General features: G+C 34.8%; 1 protein-coding gene across 1 annotated transcript in view; it reads right to left on the minus strand.

Moving 5' to 3' along the window:
- Positions 1–8,413: 8,413 nt before the first annotated feature.
- LOC140154896 (WD repeat and FYVE domain-containing protein 2-like) overlaps positions 8,414–16,482 on the minus strand; it is a 30,800-nt gene continuing 22,731 nt past the window's right edge. Inside the window, exons 9-11 of the mRNA XM_072177550.1 lie at positions 11,984–12,114; positions 11,109–11,217; positions 8,414–10,531 (exon numbers count right to left, since the gene is read on the minus strand). Coding sequence (XP_072033651.1) covers positions 10,502–10,531; positions 11,109–11,217; positions 11,984–12,114 — 270 coding nt within the window. The 3' untranslated portion in view covers positions 8,414–10,501. The remainder of the gene's footprint in view (positions 10,532–11,108; positions 11,218–11,983; positions 12,115–16,482) is intronic.

Consider the following 16,482-nt stretch of genomic DNA (forward strand, 5'->3'; position numbering starts at 1 on the left):
ATCTATATCTTTATGATTTCAGCATTTCACTTATACAAAACAATACAAGACAATTATGACCTCTAATGTGTTTAAATGCAACTTGAATGTGATGAGATAAGTAGAGCCAATCTGCCTCGCTGTGTAAAATATAAAACGGGAGTAAATATTTAACGGAACAGATAAAGTCCGACCTCCCTTATCCGGACTTCCTTTATTCGGATCTTTCTGTTATCGAGCCTATTGATATTAAAATGAAAAACACATTTTTCAATACCATGCCACCTTGTAGTGAGTGCTTTGAGGACATACCCTCTTTGTTGTACACGGCAATGTGATAAACAAAATAATCTTTTTAGTGTATTTTCCCATGGAGAGTAATCGCTCGTCCCCAATTTTAACTTTGGACATTCAATGCAGAATTACACATAATTTACTTATCCGGATATTTTCACTTATCTGGCCAATGCTTGGTCCCATCATGGCCGGATAAAAGAGGTTGGGCTGTATACTATATTGACATGGGAAGTACACTCTGTGGTAACCGTTTGCATTTGACAAATCAAATGGGTCAAATAATTTATGGAACCTTTTAGCCCATGGTGTATATAAAATATTCAAAATGCATTTTTATACCACATTGTGCACTTCCCTCTGAAGCAGCTACACCCAAACTACCGTGAAATAAAACTCAAAATATGTTCTGTTGCGTAGGTAATGGTAATTATTGCGCATTCTGTGTCATAACAAGGAGCATGCCTAACTTCGTAAATATGAACTTGGATTAGAACAGCTGATGTATATCGCAACCTATCAGCATTTCAACTTGCCCATTATTAAAATATTATTTGGCTATAAAGCGCATGATCATTTCAGTTCCAGTGAATGAGTGTCTTTAGATGGGATTTTCAGAATTAACATTTTCAGCTAGTTCTCCAGGCACATCAGTTGCAGACTCGGTGCTTGAAATAGGCCAAAATCTTCAAGGACCATTTGGGTCCTTGGGTTTCAAATCTACACACCTGTCCATTTTCACAAGCCCATACTTAAAATTGTACAAAATTTAATGTTACACTGGTCCACATTTTGTGACACTTAGTAAGACTTTAAACTCACAAATCAACAGGTAATGCCAAATGGATTGATGTTGAAGTTGAATCCATCTTGTTGGCTCAGGCCTAGTAGAGGGTAGCATTTCAGTGAATCCGCACTGATTTTTACTGGCTTTTGGCCTGACGGTAGGGCCCACCTCTTTCAAACACTGGTCACAGTACAATTTGCTCGACATATTTAGAACTTTTAATTGCCAATGAATAAGTGTCAAAATCAAGCTGTGTCATGGTATAACACATGTGTTGTATTAATAAACAGGAAAAGAATAAATACAAACTAGCTAGGTTAGGCTATTGGGATCCCATAAGAGGCTAGCACTGTGTGCACTATATGTAGTAGGTCAAATGTTTTCTCATGATCGTCCGATGTAGGAAACAAGCCTCATATTGAAATCACAGTTAAATATATAAACAAATGTTGAATTAATATGCATTTTATATTTACAAGCACAGAGTGGACGTCATGTACAGCACTAGGCTACATTGTACAACAGATGCCATGTACAGCACTAGAAGGCTACATTGTACATTATACAACAGTCGTTTCATATACATCTGTTTGAGCCAGGGTGTCACCTACTGTATGACGGGAAATTAACTCATGGGTTTAGTTTTCACACATTGCGCCGTTAAACAGCAAACCGTAAATCTAAACCTCGCAAAGCATTTTTTACCCACAGGCTTCAATATTTAACTGGTTCAAACAGTGAACAGTTCAGACCAGTTAAAATCATGAAAAATGAACCCTGCAAAAATAATCCATTCCACAGTATAATAATATCATTTTTAAAGTAGATTCATAAGCTAGGTGTCCAATTCAATCCTTGTGAATTTTGAGTTGTATTAAGTTTACAGACACAAACCTCCTCTTGTCAGACAGAGAATGGAATGTGTCCAGTTAACAGAAATTGATATGGAGAATTTGGACTCGTTGTTCCGCCCTGTATACTGCTGTTAGCCATGGAGACAAATCTGGGGTACATGTATGTGGTACCTTACCCCCGGACCTTACCAACAAACAGCAAAAGGAAACAAACAATTCTGTGCTAAATCTAACGATAAAATGAGATCTGTGGTGTTTCCTGCACAAATTCAGTGCATCATAATTGATTAAGTTACTTAGTACTCGATGTCAATGGAATAATTGAAACCAATTCTTTCACTGAGTAAGCCCAGGAAGAAAGATTTCCATCTTGGCTTATGCCATGGAAAGAATAAATTTCAATCATAGTTTGAGAGTGTTCTTCACAAACCATTATTAGCTCCAAATACATATCTAGCAAAACATAATACCCATAATTGTTGCTCCTTGCCGGAACAAATATTATGTTGAATCAGATTTTCCTTTACCCATTTCTGTAGTTCAGCATGGCATTGGACAGTGTGGCTGAAACATGTGCTATGGTTCACCTTAAATTCAATAGTGACGTAGACCTGCATATTTCGATTGAATCAAGCATGTTAAGGGATCTAAAATGAAGCGTTTATTAACGTTTAGACAGTATTTTTGTGGGACATGAGAGCACCTCAGACCTATCGAATTGCATTCTAAATCTGAAGCATGTCTTTCTGATATCAAATAATTTTCATTTTTGAAAATCACAATATAATACAAATTTTATGACAAATTATAAAATTTGATATTTTTCACATTTTTGATATATAACAGTCCTCGAAGTAAATTATATATATCTAATGATATATTCTTAAAGTGTATGTAGCAGGGAGGAAAAGCCGACGGTCAATTGAAAATTTTGACCTTTGATATTGAAGATACAGATTTTTTTCCCAAAAAGACCTAATTTTTTTTTGGTGTTTTGGGAAAAAAATCCATATCTTCAATACGAAAGGTCAACATTTTCAATTGATCGTCGGCATTTCATCCCACCTACAAACACGTTAAGTATAAGTCATCAGATTTATAAAGTTTACTTCGAGTACTGTTATATATCAAAAATATCAATTTTTAATGATTTGCCATAAAATGTGTATTAAATTGCGAATTTCAAAAAACCAAAATTATTTGATATCAGAATTACATTCTTCGTATTCAGAATGCAATTCGATATGTCTGATGTGCTCTAATGTCCCAAAATAAATACTGTCTAAACGTTCATACCCCAGCCCTTAAATGAATCACACATATAGTTTGATCAACTCGTAATCAGCAGGAATTGTTAGGCTTTTACCATTACACTTAAAAGTAGACTCACGTTAAGAGGGAGATAGTCTATTATAATGTGCGTGTTAAAGAAAGTAGAAAAAGGGTAAGACTTGAATTAATCGTTTGTGATGTTTCTGGTGAGATGTCACAAGACAATTCTTGAAATAAAATATATATTAATCTGTGATTTTATAAGGCCTGTAGATTACGAGCTGATCAAACTACAGCATACATGCACTCATATGTAACACGATCAAGGGCAATGAGTCGGATGTCGCTCATATTGATTTTGAGATATTGGCAAAGAATGTGTTAAAATTTGTTTGTTTTATATTGTTTTCAGCAATTGATAAATTGACATAACTTCGTAACAAAAAGACGTATCAACATGGGGTTTTCAAGTTTGTGAAAGCTCTAACTGTCCTCTTCAGAAACATATGTAAAACTCATTTTCGAACCATTGATCATGTCACATATAAGGCGGTTTGTCAGTATGCTTCTGGGCCATGAAAAAGCATTGATATCATTTCTGAACTTTGAGGAGAACTGAAGTATAGTATAGGCAATTAATTCATTCATTGTTTTCTACCTCTTTCCTTACAACTTAACATGATACATAATGTATACAAACACATATGCAAAATTTGAGCTCTAATTATACATAATGAAATTTGTAAAATAAATAAATCTATCTAAAGTCAAAGTGTCCCAGGACATAATGTCACCATATTCTAGAATGCATAAACTTCACAACATCTTCAATAATCTAAATAAAATATGAAGTTCAACTGATCATAGATATAGTGACCTCCGATTTTTGCATACTTGGTGAAAATCAAACACTGGGCTGGTTCAAATGTTTGATTTAGTGTTGGTTAAAGGAGTATTTCGTGATTCTAGCATCCTCTTTTTATGATATATTTCAGTAAATATCCACGAAAAAAGCTTAATCCCAAAATTTCATTCGATTCTGATTTTGAGTTTGCAAGTTATGCATGATTTTGTGTATTATACTGCTCCACAGGCCACTCTGTTGTAATTTTGGTTTGGTATACCAGAACATAATTCAAAATCAAGGCTATGGATCACAAAATGCCCCTTTAACACTTCTTAAGCACAACCCATACATCATCTGGGGAGTTCCCTTACTGCAAATCCAAGATGCCACAAGAATGGTATTAAAATATTCACAGTGTAAGTTTTGGTGAATTCCAAAACTGTATAATGAAATTATCATTTGAAATTTGGGAAGTTACTGAACAGTATGTTTTCCCTTACCCACATATACAAGTAGGCCGATACTATCCTACACGCAACTCATAATTGCAATATTGCAAGTTTTGCGTAGGACATGTTAAATCTCAATCATTTGAACCAGGCCATTGTGTTGCTGTCCATGCCTCTATTCACATACACGGATACAAATTAATTATTATAAAAAACAATTTGAAAATTGTTTGCTCTATCTAGCAGATAAGTGCTATAATTTTACAGAGTGCAAAAATACAAAATAAAATAATTAAGGAAAGATCTATAGCAGCATTATTAATGTTCCAATACTAATTTCTATAGAAGAGAATTTGAGCATGTTACAAATCATTCAAGATTGGGTCCTTTTAGTTCTTCCCAATACATATATATTTTCTGCAATGATTCAAACCATTTGAAGCTAAACAATTTCAACAATTTGCAACCATGATTGTTACTTGCTCTTTTCTATTCTGTGTGTAGACCTTGACATGCTATCAACAAAGACGTAGCCCCATTCCCTATTCGCTACTTGCACGGTTCCGCCATTATCCACTATGTGCAGGGAGAGCCTCGAACTGGCAGCAAATATGAATGGGAATTGAACCAGTCATATAACATTCTGTGTAAGGTTACGTAATTCTTCCTTTCATGTATGCTGCCAGTTCGGGGCACTCTCCGCACATAGTGTAAAATGACGGAACCATGCAAGAAGGGAATGGTGGGGACGGGGTACCATACCACCCATACTGCTTTGGGTACATGTAATGGGCTACTCCATACACCCCCAATGGAAGACATGAACTTAATCTCCCACCCCATTCAGGTAACCCCACTTGAAATTCATACTCCATGTGTGGCAGATTAAGGTCATGTATTCCATAGGGTGTGTATGGATTTCAGTTCAACTGGAATAGTCCAATACATGTGTATTGTAAAAATTACTACAGAATCAGACCATCCATCTTTTTCAACTTCCCTGGAAATAATAAAAGACAATTATGACATTTAGATATCAATAGCTGTTTCAGCCAAACAAACTAATTGTTGTATTAGCATTATGTGACCTACCTTAAAAATAGGCCCTGCCCTTGCCCTGAAAAATTGTGATATTGAGCTGAAATAACAGAAGTACATAAACATCAAGATGGCACCACAACATTTTCTGTCAATGCTCAGAAAATACAGAGGTAAAGTCATTTTAAAGGATCAAACGACTGGTGATGTTGCTCAAAGAGTCTGTAATGAATCATGTTCCAGCACTTCTATGAACACATGATATGTTGGAAAAGTAAATGTTTGAATGAGCTTTCCCTACCTACCGACCCTATATTTATTTGGCCTGTTATGCCAATACAACCATTTATTTTTAGGCCATCTTTTGCAACTGAGTTAGAGTGGAATGTTTAGTTTTTTAATTTGACATGCCTCAACATCCCACTATGGGGTTTTAAAAGCAGAAACGCTGTATTAAAAAAATAGCCTTTTCTATTTCACACAACAAATTCTTTATGGCTATACAAATAACATTATGCTTATTAGGTCAGGCACTGTAACTAGGAATAAGGGGACATACTAAGGAAAAAATACTGGTTTATATGATGGGACAATTTACTTACAACAATGACCACACACTGTATATCCTAATAAATAGATATGCAAGACATCTAGACATACCCATCTAAGGAAAATTCATATTAAAGCAGATTATTTTCAAAAATCAATTTTGTTAATATTGGGAAAGATAGGAAATTCCCAGTTTAGAAATTAAAATTGCCATAAATTGGTAGTATTTAGTAAAGCAGAGCACAACACATAACCTTCTTGACACTAAATATTTGATTTTTAAAATTCGCAAGACAGATGTTGTCACAAGACGTATGCTAGAACAGAACATATCAAATCATATGCAAGGCACTGGGTAAATAGCATACATGATCATGTGAAATGCACAACAATTTGTATTCTCCTTACAAAATCAGACTGTGCATATAAGTACTTTCAGGATTAAACTTAGTAGGACTTAGGGGTGCCTAAATTAAGAATTACAAAAATATTAGGGAGTTCAAAAAAAAAACCTTGAAAATTCAAATACAAATATTTTGTTGTACCACAGCATGATTGAATATATACATCATAATGTATAGCTTAATTCATAATAATTATATTCCAGGTTTCATGTTGTTCAAATACACACACATTAAGCTAATTAGTGGTACAGAAACTTGCACCTTTATAAGAACAATTAACAAGTCAACACAGTCTATTGTCTAGAAAAATAATAATTATTCATATAATTTACACTTTGTATTATGAATGGGGAAGGACATCATGCAAAGACACTACTATTGGAGGACATAGGAACTTATGGTTATACTCTATCATTTAAGAACATTTACCAATTATTTCAATTGTGTATATTTTACATATTACCAACATTTTTAGTGCTTGGAAGCTTTTTAGGTCATACATAGACTTGCAATTATAGACTATAAAAATAGGGACGGTAGTCCGAAATAGATCATTTGATTTATGATTTCCCAAAGCAGATTTTCACAGTATCCTAGTATACACCATGTGCTGTACAAGCCACTTAGGTGCAATTTGACCTTTTCAGCCAGACCAAACCATGGAAACATCTTTTAAACACAATGTGCCAGAAAATGATTATAATGTGTTCTTTAATGTGCAAATAATCAATTTCACACTCTTAATGAATTTGTCTGGCACTACACAGTGTTAACACCAGGTAAATAAAAATTTGTGTACAGGTGGAAAACTAACCAATAGAAATTGCCCAGCAAATCATGTGGCTCCATTGTGACGTCGTCATAATCAAAATCCTATTGTTGAAAGGGACAATAAGCTTGTAATATCTCTATAGAATTCTAGTGGGTCCTTTCAAGGTGTACTAGGGGAATTGGGCTGGCAGAGTTATGCATGGCATAGGGTGGTGTATCTGCTATTGATATTCATATGTACGATCTTTGAATGCCTACATCTATTGTAAGGCTTGCACTTGGAAAACCTGTGTTGAAAGAATACAGTACACTTCTGTCTGGGCTTTGAAATCAGAAACTGACCAAAAGTCAGATTTTCTTGAGTTGTGAACATGAAAAATGCGTATTAGATGCGCAGAACGTAACAAAAAGAGCTCTTAAAGCTGATGATCGGCTGCAGAGCATGCGTAGTGGGAATTGTATTTTTGCCTGATGTCATACTTAGCCCGAGTCCTTCAGCCCCTCTCTCAACAATGTTAAACATGGCGGAACAAATTAGCTGTGTGTGGCTGTTGAAGAAGTAGTGGATTCAGTGTACTATCATGGGGACAAAGATATTGGGATGCTTACACTCTGCACTAGCTACCCTTTTGTTATATTGTGAAAATCTTCTTTGGTGATTTCCAATCCAAACATTCAATATTACCATGTACAAACCTGCTTCATTTTTAACACTAACGAAACACACACTTTGCAAGTTATACAAAAAGTATATACCATGCATAACAATACATGATCTAAAATGACCCTGACCTTATTATTTTTTCAAGTTAAATTATAATTCAACTTTGTACTAACAATCTGTTACCACAGTCATCACTAAAATATTGCATGGACTGCATTGACTGACTGACTGCCATAAAAACACATGCATACCAACATGTCTTACTGATTGGAAATAAAAAATTAAATTCATATAACATTTTAATCAGTCATCATGCAAATAATGATATGATCAATGTATTTGTACCAAGCATTTACTATTGGTCTAAATAAATGAGGTATATAATTCTAACGAATCAAAGATAAGAAATGTACAAGCACCTTGCTCCTGAAAATAACAAGGATATCAATGTATTCGCTAACTCGGGTGCCCTATCATGACAAAAGGGCACTGGCTTTTTTCAAACATTGTGTTTCAGCTTAGACATCTTCAAACAGTTGGTTTTTAGAAAATCTGAAATACCAACATTTCAAACCCCTTACCCTGAATCTAACCCCTTTAAAATTGGTATACATGTACAAATCAATGCAAGCTAAGCACAGTATGTGCCCAGTTTTCTGCCAATATTTGATATATGTCCTTATGTCATAGTAGGGCAACATGTCATCTGTGTTCACATTGTTGAATCACCATTCTTTTCACTTGTCACCAATGTAAACATGGGTAACTTGTAAGAAGTCTTACAAAATCAATTTCTTCTGTTTTTGTACATTCTCTCACTGTTAATTTACCGTAAGATTGTTTCATTTTTAGCATTGCACAATTTAATTACATCATCAAACAAAAATTTTAAATGCTTGGCATAAAATAAAAATATCTTTCACCTGATAATTATGTGACAATGCCATACATGAAAAACTCTTTACATATACATGTGCATTTAAACCCACGTGGGACATTCCAGTTGAAATCTATACGCCCCTAAGAGAAACATGGCCTTAATTTCCCACACTGGTAGTGTGAATTTCAAATGGGGTTACCTGAATGGGTAACACCCATTTGAAATCTATACCCCTTATATGTGAGATTAAGGTCATGTCTTCCATAGTGTGTGTATGCATTTGAAATGGAATACCCCATTGCATCAATTATTCATTAACTACAGTAAGCCAAAAAATTAAGGTACCAGTTGTGTTCACCCCTGTATATCCGAAATAAAGACAAATATGTCCAAATTAAAACAAACAGCCAATACCTGAACTCTTTAGCTCTGATTTAAGACCTCATTTGTTGAAATTGGTTATGAATTAAAGAAACGGTAATCTAAAACATAATGAAGAAACAAAATCAAAATTTGCACTTTTGTATTCTAATCAATGGAAGCACGACGCTAGTTCTCTTGTTCGCGAACGCTTTCTGTACAAATCAATAGGGCATGCAATTGAGCAAACTGCAACTTTTAAATTGGCACTTTCTTGGGTTTTTGGATTGTCGTGTCTTTATTTCTTGAACAATTTCAACGAATGAGGTCTTAAACTCGAGCTAACAGATGCAGCTATTGGCTGCTGGTTCCAATTATGACATATCTGTCTTTGGTTAGGATATACACTGGTGAACGTAACTGGTACCTTTATTTTTTGGCTTACTGTATAGGGGTAGCATTGTAGCAATCAAATATCAAATCTAGAGGTCTGAAAAATAAAAGGGCATGTCACAATTATTTTACTTTGCATCAAAATCCATATAGAAAACCTGGTACACATTGTACAGTCAGGCCCATGCACAGTTCTGGGCAAACATGGCTTCCATGTAAAAAAAAAGAACATTAATTCCCTTTAATGATATTGGATGCTTACTAAGAATTTCTCACACGAGAAAAGTGACTGTTCCATAAAAATAAAGTGGGTTTTTCCTCTCTTGTTTTGTACTCGGGAAAATGGACCATTATATGGATGGACTTTGCAACCACATGCCTCATCCCACCCATCCTGTCTGGCTATAGGCATGTACCAGTGTTCCCTAAAATACTTGTGACAATTTCGCTTTTCATAAAAACCGGGCCAAAGAAATAATCAAATGCCACCATTTTAGTACAAGTTCTTTTAGTTTGTTATTCTTCTGGGTCAATATCACTACATACTGGGCTAGCCTATTTGGGGCTGGCCATATACAAGCCTTGCCAAAAACACTAACTGATACTGGCAATGTGGACAATTTTGTACTTCATTTAGTTTTTTGCTTTTCGTCTTCCAAGCTAACACAAAAAATTTATCAATATGCAAATAACAAATCCTTTTGTGTAAAGGATGCTGATAAAATGCTAATTTAAAAAGAAAAAACAGTTCAAAATTGGGAAATGCACAAAAATGTTCACTTTGTCAGCACCATATCAGGTCTATTAACAATGGTACATACATAGGCTACATAACCATGTAAACAAGAGAAAATTTGGTTACATCATTAATATATAATTACTCTATGACACTTGGTGTGTACCTTGCTGTCATTCTTGCACAATCCTTGGGAGTTTATTTTGGCCACTAGGAGGCGCTGTTCAAAGCGTAACTGATGAGATGTCCCATAACTAAAAGAAATTAAAAGAATAAAATAGATATTAACTTGGGAAAATGCTCTTTTATTGATTTAGTTTTCTCACACCAGCAAATCTGGTGAAACTCACAAATTCTCTTGCATTTTAAGAGAATTTACTCCAAAATTCTTCCCCACCCAAAACAAATCTTTAAACAAAAATATCTGTCCAGATGATAAAATGTGCAAAAAAAGAGATTAGAAAGAGTACCAACTCAGAATTGGTTTGTGTGTAATGCTCTAGTAAATCTGCTATGTTGGTTTGTCACACCGGTTTTTATTGACAAAATCACACCATTTTTTTATCAACAAAAGTCTGATATCAAACGATAATTTGTGTCTAGCACTTAGCACATGCAAGCACTTCAAATTGAAGTTTACCGGGTGTATGCGGAAATAATCCAGAGGCACATTCTTATTCCATGAGTGACACACAAACATGGCAGAGTCTATTCTCTTTGGGAGTCACGCAATCTTACATTCATGAAATAAGTTTTCATGGTTTTATGAGAATCTGCCCAAATCTGCCCCAATCCAAAAAAATATATTTGAACAAAAATCTTTCTACCTACCTTAATTACTCTATCCACTCCACATGTGACCATCTGACCTTTGACATCATCAATATGCATATAAACTACAGCATGTTTAGCTTCATGGAATGTTGCCATTGGTGCTCGACTAGATATACAAAATACAAAAAAATGAATACAAGTAAGTTACATGAAGACATTCTAGGATATTGTTGCACTGACAGCCAGATCCTTCTAAAAATCAAACTATCAACATCAAATTTGACTTGAATATTATCTTAAATCTGAAGAGAAGACATGTACCATTTTTGTCCTAATAAGTGCCCCTCCCCTGATAAGTATCCCTACAGAATTTCTCAAGTGACAATTGTCTAAGCGCCCCATTATTGATGCACCTGTACAACTCAATACCTCAATAAACACAAATTATGATGATTTTGACTTCTGATACACCTGATTTTTAATGATTATGTGAGTAAATTCTAAATTTTGACTTGCATTTCATCATTTTAATGAGTCAATCCCACCCATGAGTAACTTAGCCAGTACCCAGGGTGCTAATTATAATGAATACATGGTGTGTTAAAATGATTGGTACCCATACATTTTAATGTTTATTAAAAAGCCTGCCTCTTTCAAATGCAACATTGGGTACTCTTGAAATGTCCAAAATGTATAGTTAATGACTTATTATATAATTTTATTTGCAAATTATTTTTATATTTTAGGTTGAATTTTGATGTGACTCAGCTATTTATTAATGAAAATTGATGGGTACCAATCACTTGGAAACAGCTTGTATAGTAGTTTATCCATGAAACATCAGTTATGGAATTTTACCTCTGGCTGATTTCCCAGCAATGTCCCAGGTCCTTTTCTGATCTGACATTATCTTACATAGTGTGACTACTTACTCTGCGTCTGTTATTGTTTCAATGCAGTCCTTACAGATCCTTACATCAAACTCGTATCCTAGGATTGGTAATGATGACCTTGGTTCTGTGCAATTATCGCACAGTGCCCTCCCACATTTTCTACAGTGATGCTGCAAATGGAAACACATTATGAATAAGTCATTACAAATAATTGAAAATTTTGGCCCTAAAACATGTATGCGATACAACCTGACTTACTACAGGGAACTGCAGAATTTGGTAGTGGATTCACCGAAGCAGGCTGTCCTGCCCTGTGGGAACATGGTTGGTGCTTTGTGTACCATTGCCAATTTTAGTCTCAAGTATCCAGAAAGAGGGACTACAATTAATCAGAAGGCAGTAAATGTATAGCAGTAACAATGCTCTTACGACATCTTTTAATCTTTTTTTTTTCTCGTCTTATTTCAGGGGGAAATCATCCAGTGTTGAAACACTGCTCTTCCATGATGCCAAGGGACCATGGTACACTTTGATCAGCTCGTAATCGGCGGGCTTTATAGCATCGCGGATTAATATCTATATATTTTATTTCCAGAATTGTCATCATGCCAGAAGCATCTCAAATTATTCATTCAAGTCCAATATGTTGTTTATTTTCTTTAACAAGCACAATAGAGACCAGACGGGTGAACTATGACACTTTTAATGTGGGTCTACTTTTCCGCGTAGTGATAAAAGCCTAACAATTCCCATCGTTTATGACCTGATCAAACTGTAGGGTGTACGAACAGCCGGGCATCACTTTGATCAGAACAGGCTGCAAGGTCTTTGTCATCACCTGCATCTCTCCCATAATGGGCTATTCCATTTGAAATCCACACACCCCCTGTGGAAGATTTTGGAATTCCAACCAAAATCATCAGTTTGAGTCATCGACATTCCAACTGGAATTGAGGTTAGATTTCATCTGAAATAGTACGGCAAGGGTGTGGAAGATTTTGGAATTCCAACCAAAATCAACAGTTTGAGGCATTCCAGATCTGGAATTGAAGTCGACATTTCAACTGGAATTGAGGTCAAAATGCAAAGCAAATCTTCCACAGGGTATCCGACTGAAAGTTAAATAAAGTTAAATTTCCCACTCAAAAACATCTGAAATAGTACCAAAATCAACAGGTTGAGTCGTCAATATTCCAACTGGAATTGAGGTCAAAGTACAAATCTTCCACAGGGTAATTCAAAAACATGTATATTTCAACCTAAAAACATGTAAATTTCCAACTGGAATTGAAGATTGACTCTGAAAAGGGTGTGGAAGATTTTGGAAATCCAACCAAAATCATCAATTTGAGTCTTCCAGATTTTCATTATATGAAAAGTGCATGTTTGGAATTCCAGCTTTTCATAGTACCTTAGTATTGGTATAAAATCACTACACCTGATCTTATTATTTGCTAGTAATCGTGGTTTCAAACCATCAAATGCTGGATCTAACGAGATTGCATGCTCCCAGTCCCCGCACTCCGTGTATCCGCGGGTAGTTGTGAAATTTGAAAACCCAGACCTGAAACTTTTCAGTTACTTTTGTTGCTCAAATTCATATACATGTATTAAAAAAAAAAATTCAGCCCAATTGGAGTTATTTTATCACCAATTTGACGCTGTCTTTCAGGTTTTGTTTGTTTGAGCATTTAGCTCTGAAAACCTGGGTGGGGTCAATCCCATTGTAGCATGTATACCATCCACGATAATCAACTTTTGAAAAGCACCCTAAACAAGGATTTAACCCTTGCCTAAAACGTTACCATAACGTGCAGTGGTAACACGCACCTGTTTTTTCACACCCTAAACAGGGATTTTATTCCTTGCATCAAATTTCATTTCCGCATATTAGCAATTGCAATTTTGCTACCCTTTTTTCCAAAATTTCATGCTTTTACACCCTAAACACGATACACGCGTAATTTTAATAATTTGTCATAAAATTTGTATTATATCGTGAATTTCAAAAATGAAAATTATTTGATATCAGAAAGACATTCTTCGTATTCAGAATGCAATTCGATATGTCTGATGTGCTCTCATGTCCCACAAAAATACTGTAGAAACGCTCAAAACGCTCATTCCAGATCCCTTAAACAAAAGTTTATGGTACAAATTTGTGCGATGTGCCTAATATTTGCCATATTAAAGCTATATAAAATTGTGTGAAATATGGTTTGTGCAAAAATAGAATGAATAGGCCGGCATGAAGGCTCTTTTAGGCTAAAAAGCTACATAGACGCCAACTTGATGCATGGGGAGGATTGTCAATACCCCCCTTATCAAAATTTTTAGGGAATTATATAAAAACGAAGCTAAACTATTATAAATGATGAAAACAAAATCATGTTTTGTCAAGAAGTGGTAAATTTCTTGACTTTTGTTTCACTATGTCTTGAATGAAACTTCGGAGGAAATTCTAGACATAATTAAGTAAAGACAAGAAATTTGCCATTTCTTGACTAAACTGTTATACAAAACTTATTTTTGCTGCATAGTGAAAACAAGCTTCATTTTAATATGAGTAACAGTTTTAAAGAGTTAAACCTAGGCCTACACCTAATCATAATGTTCTAATGTTTTGGCCTAAATTTTATTTGGTATAATATTGTAAATATTTAAGTCAACAGATACAATCACTACAGTTTATTGCCAGATTAAAAAAAAAAATAGTGAAATTGAATAGAGACTATATTAAACAAAAACAAACCGGTTTTTTTTTTAAATATATTTTTTTGCCATTTTAATGTGATTTAAAAATATAAAGCTGTGGAAATTTAGTGAAAAGGGGGAGAATGTGGGACTCGAATGCAGGGCCTTCAAGTCAGTGGCATAGATTTGTATTTGACATGGTAGGGGGGCTGGGGTTGGAAAACAATTCTTTAAGTGTGAAACTAAACCTACCCACAGAATAAGTTTATGGTAGAAATTCGCATGAAGCACCTAATATTTGCCATATTGAAGCTAAATTGTGTGAAATATGGTTTATACAAAAATAGAATAAATAGACGCAAAGGCTATTTTTAGGCCAAAAAGCCGCATACAGATATCAACATGATGCATGGGGAGGATTGTATAGATCATACCCTCTTATCAAAATATTGGGGAATTATACATGTAATGGCTAAAATATTATAAATGATGAAAATGAATTTGTTTTCACCCTTGACACCAAATCTTTTTGTTGACCCGACGTGGAGCAATTTTTTTAAATATTTTTTTTAGTCTGAGGTGGAGGTGTGGAGCTAATTTATTTTCCCCCTCAGATAGCGAGATAATTTATTATAAAAGAACTTTTCCGAGAAACCACAATATCATAATATTGAAAGTTACACATAATGCTAAAAAAGGGGGAAGGTAATTAACTGACCAACCTTTGGCACAGTTGGAAAATTGTTCATGATAAAATTATATAGCAATCCCCAAAATGTTTATATAATCTTGAACATTGGCTTCAAAATGCAACAACTTCAATTGCACTACTTATCCTAGAATTGCTTTTCAAATTTGGTCTTTATCAGATTGCTTTCACAAAAATGTGCTATTGGCATGGTTTTCTTATATGCCTACATGTATACATGTATTTATTTATTTATTCAAATTTCTCTGCCATCACAAATAACAACATGTACGAGGGATGGTATATATTCCTGCAACTATTATTTATCTCTGCTAAGCATGACTTTGATGACTAGTTTGTAGTTTTTGTACCTTTGTCTTTCAAAATAAATGTGTATTAGCCAAGTCGAATCCTTGAATACCTAATGACATTAGCATAAACACAATAGCATATGGACACCAGAGATGTCAACAAGTCATTTTTGTCAAGTCCAAGTCACAAGTCCTTTTGTCCAAGTCCCAAGTAAGTCAAGTCATTTTGAAAAACTTGCAAGTCAAGTCAAGTCACAAGTCATCAAATCACAAGTCAAGTCGCAAGTAAGTCACAACTTGTCACAAGTCACTACAAGTCTATTCACCAGTTTTGTGTTTGCTAGGACAGGACTCCGAGTTTTCAAACCGACATACCTTTACTTCATACACCGAGCTGTGCGTTTGTTCTACGTGTATATTTATGTATTTATTTATTTCCAGTTCAGGTTCTGCCGGACATGAGGCCCGCCAGCGGATAATTCATTAATGTAATTGTAGGCCTATTAATATTCATAAATTCTATCCATAAATTTCAATTTACATGAAAGTAACCTCAGACTTGCGTTGGTAACAAGTCAATTTTTTCAAGTCCAAGTCCAAGTTCAAGTCTTTTTGTCTATAAGTCACAAGTAAGTCAAGTCATTTTGCAAAAGTTGCAAGTCAAGTCACAAGTCCCAAAAATAATGACTTGAGTCAGACTCGAGTCCAAGTCACACAACTCAAGTCTACATCTCTGATGGACACTGCTTGATATATCATAGTGGTGAAAATAGTAGAGAAAATAATGAGTCAAATTGAGGTATTGTTACATAATTGTTACATATCTCGAGAATAAAAGTATGGAA

Source organism: Amphiura filiformis, chromosome 6, assembly GCF_039555335.1.
Source record: "Amphiura filiformis chromosome 6, Afil_fr2py, whole genome shotgun sequence".
Lineage (NCBI taxonomy): Eukaryota > Metazoa > Echinodermata > Ophiuroidea > Amphilepidida > Amphiuridae > Amphiura > Amphiura filiformis.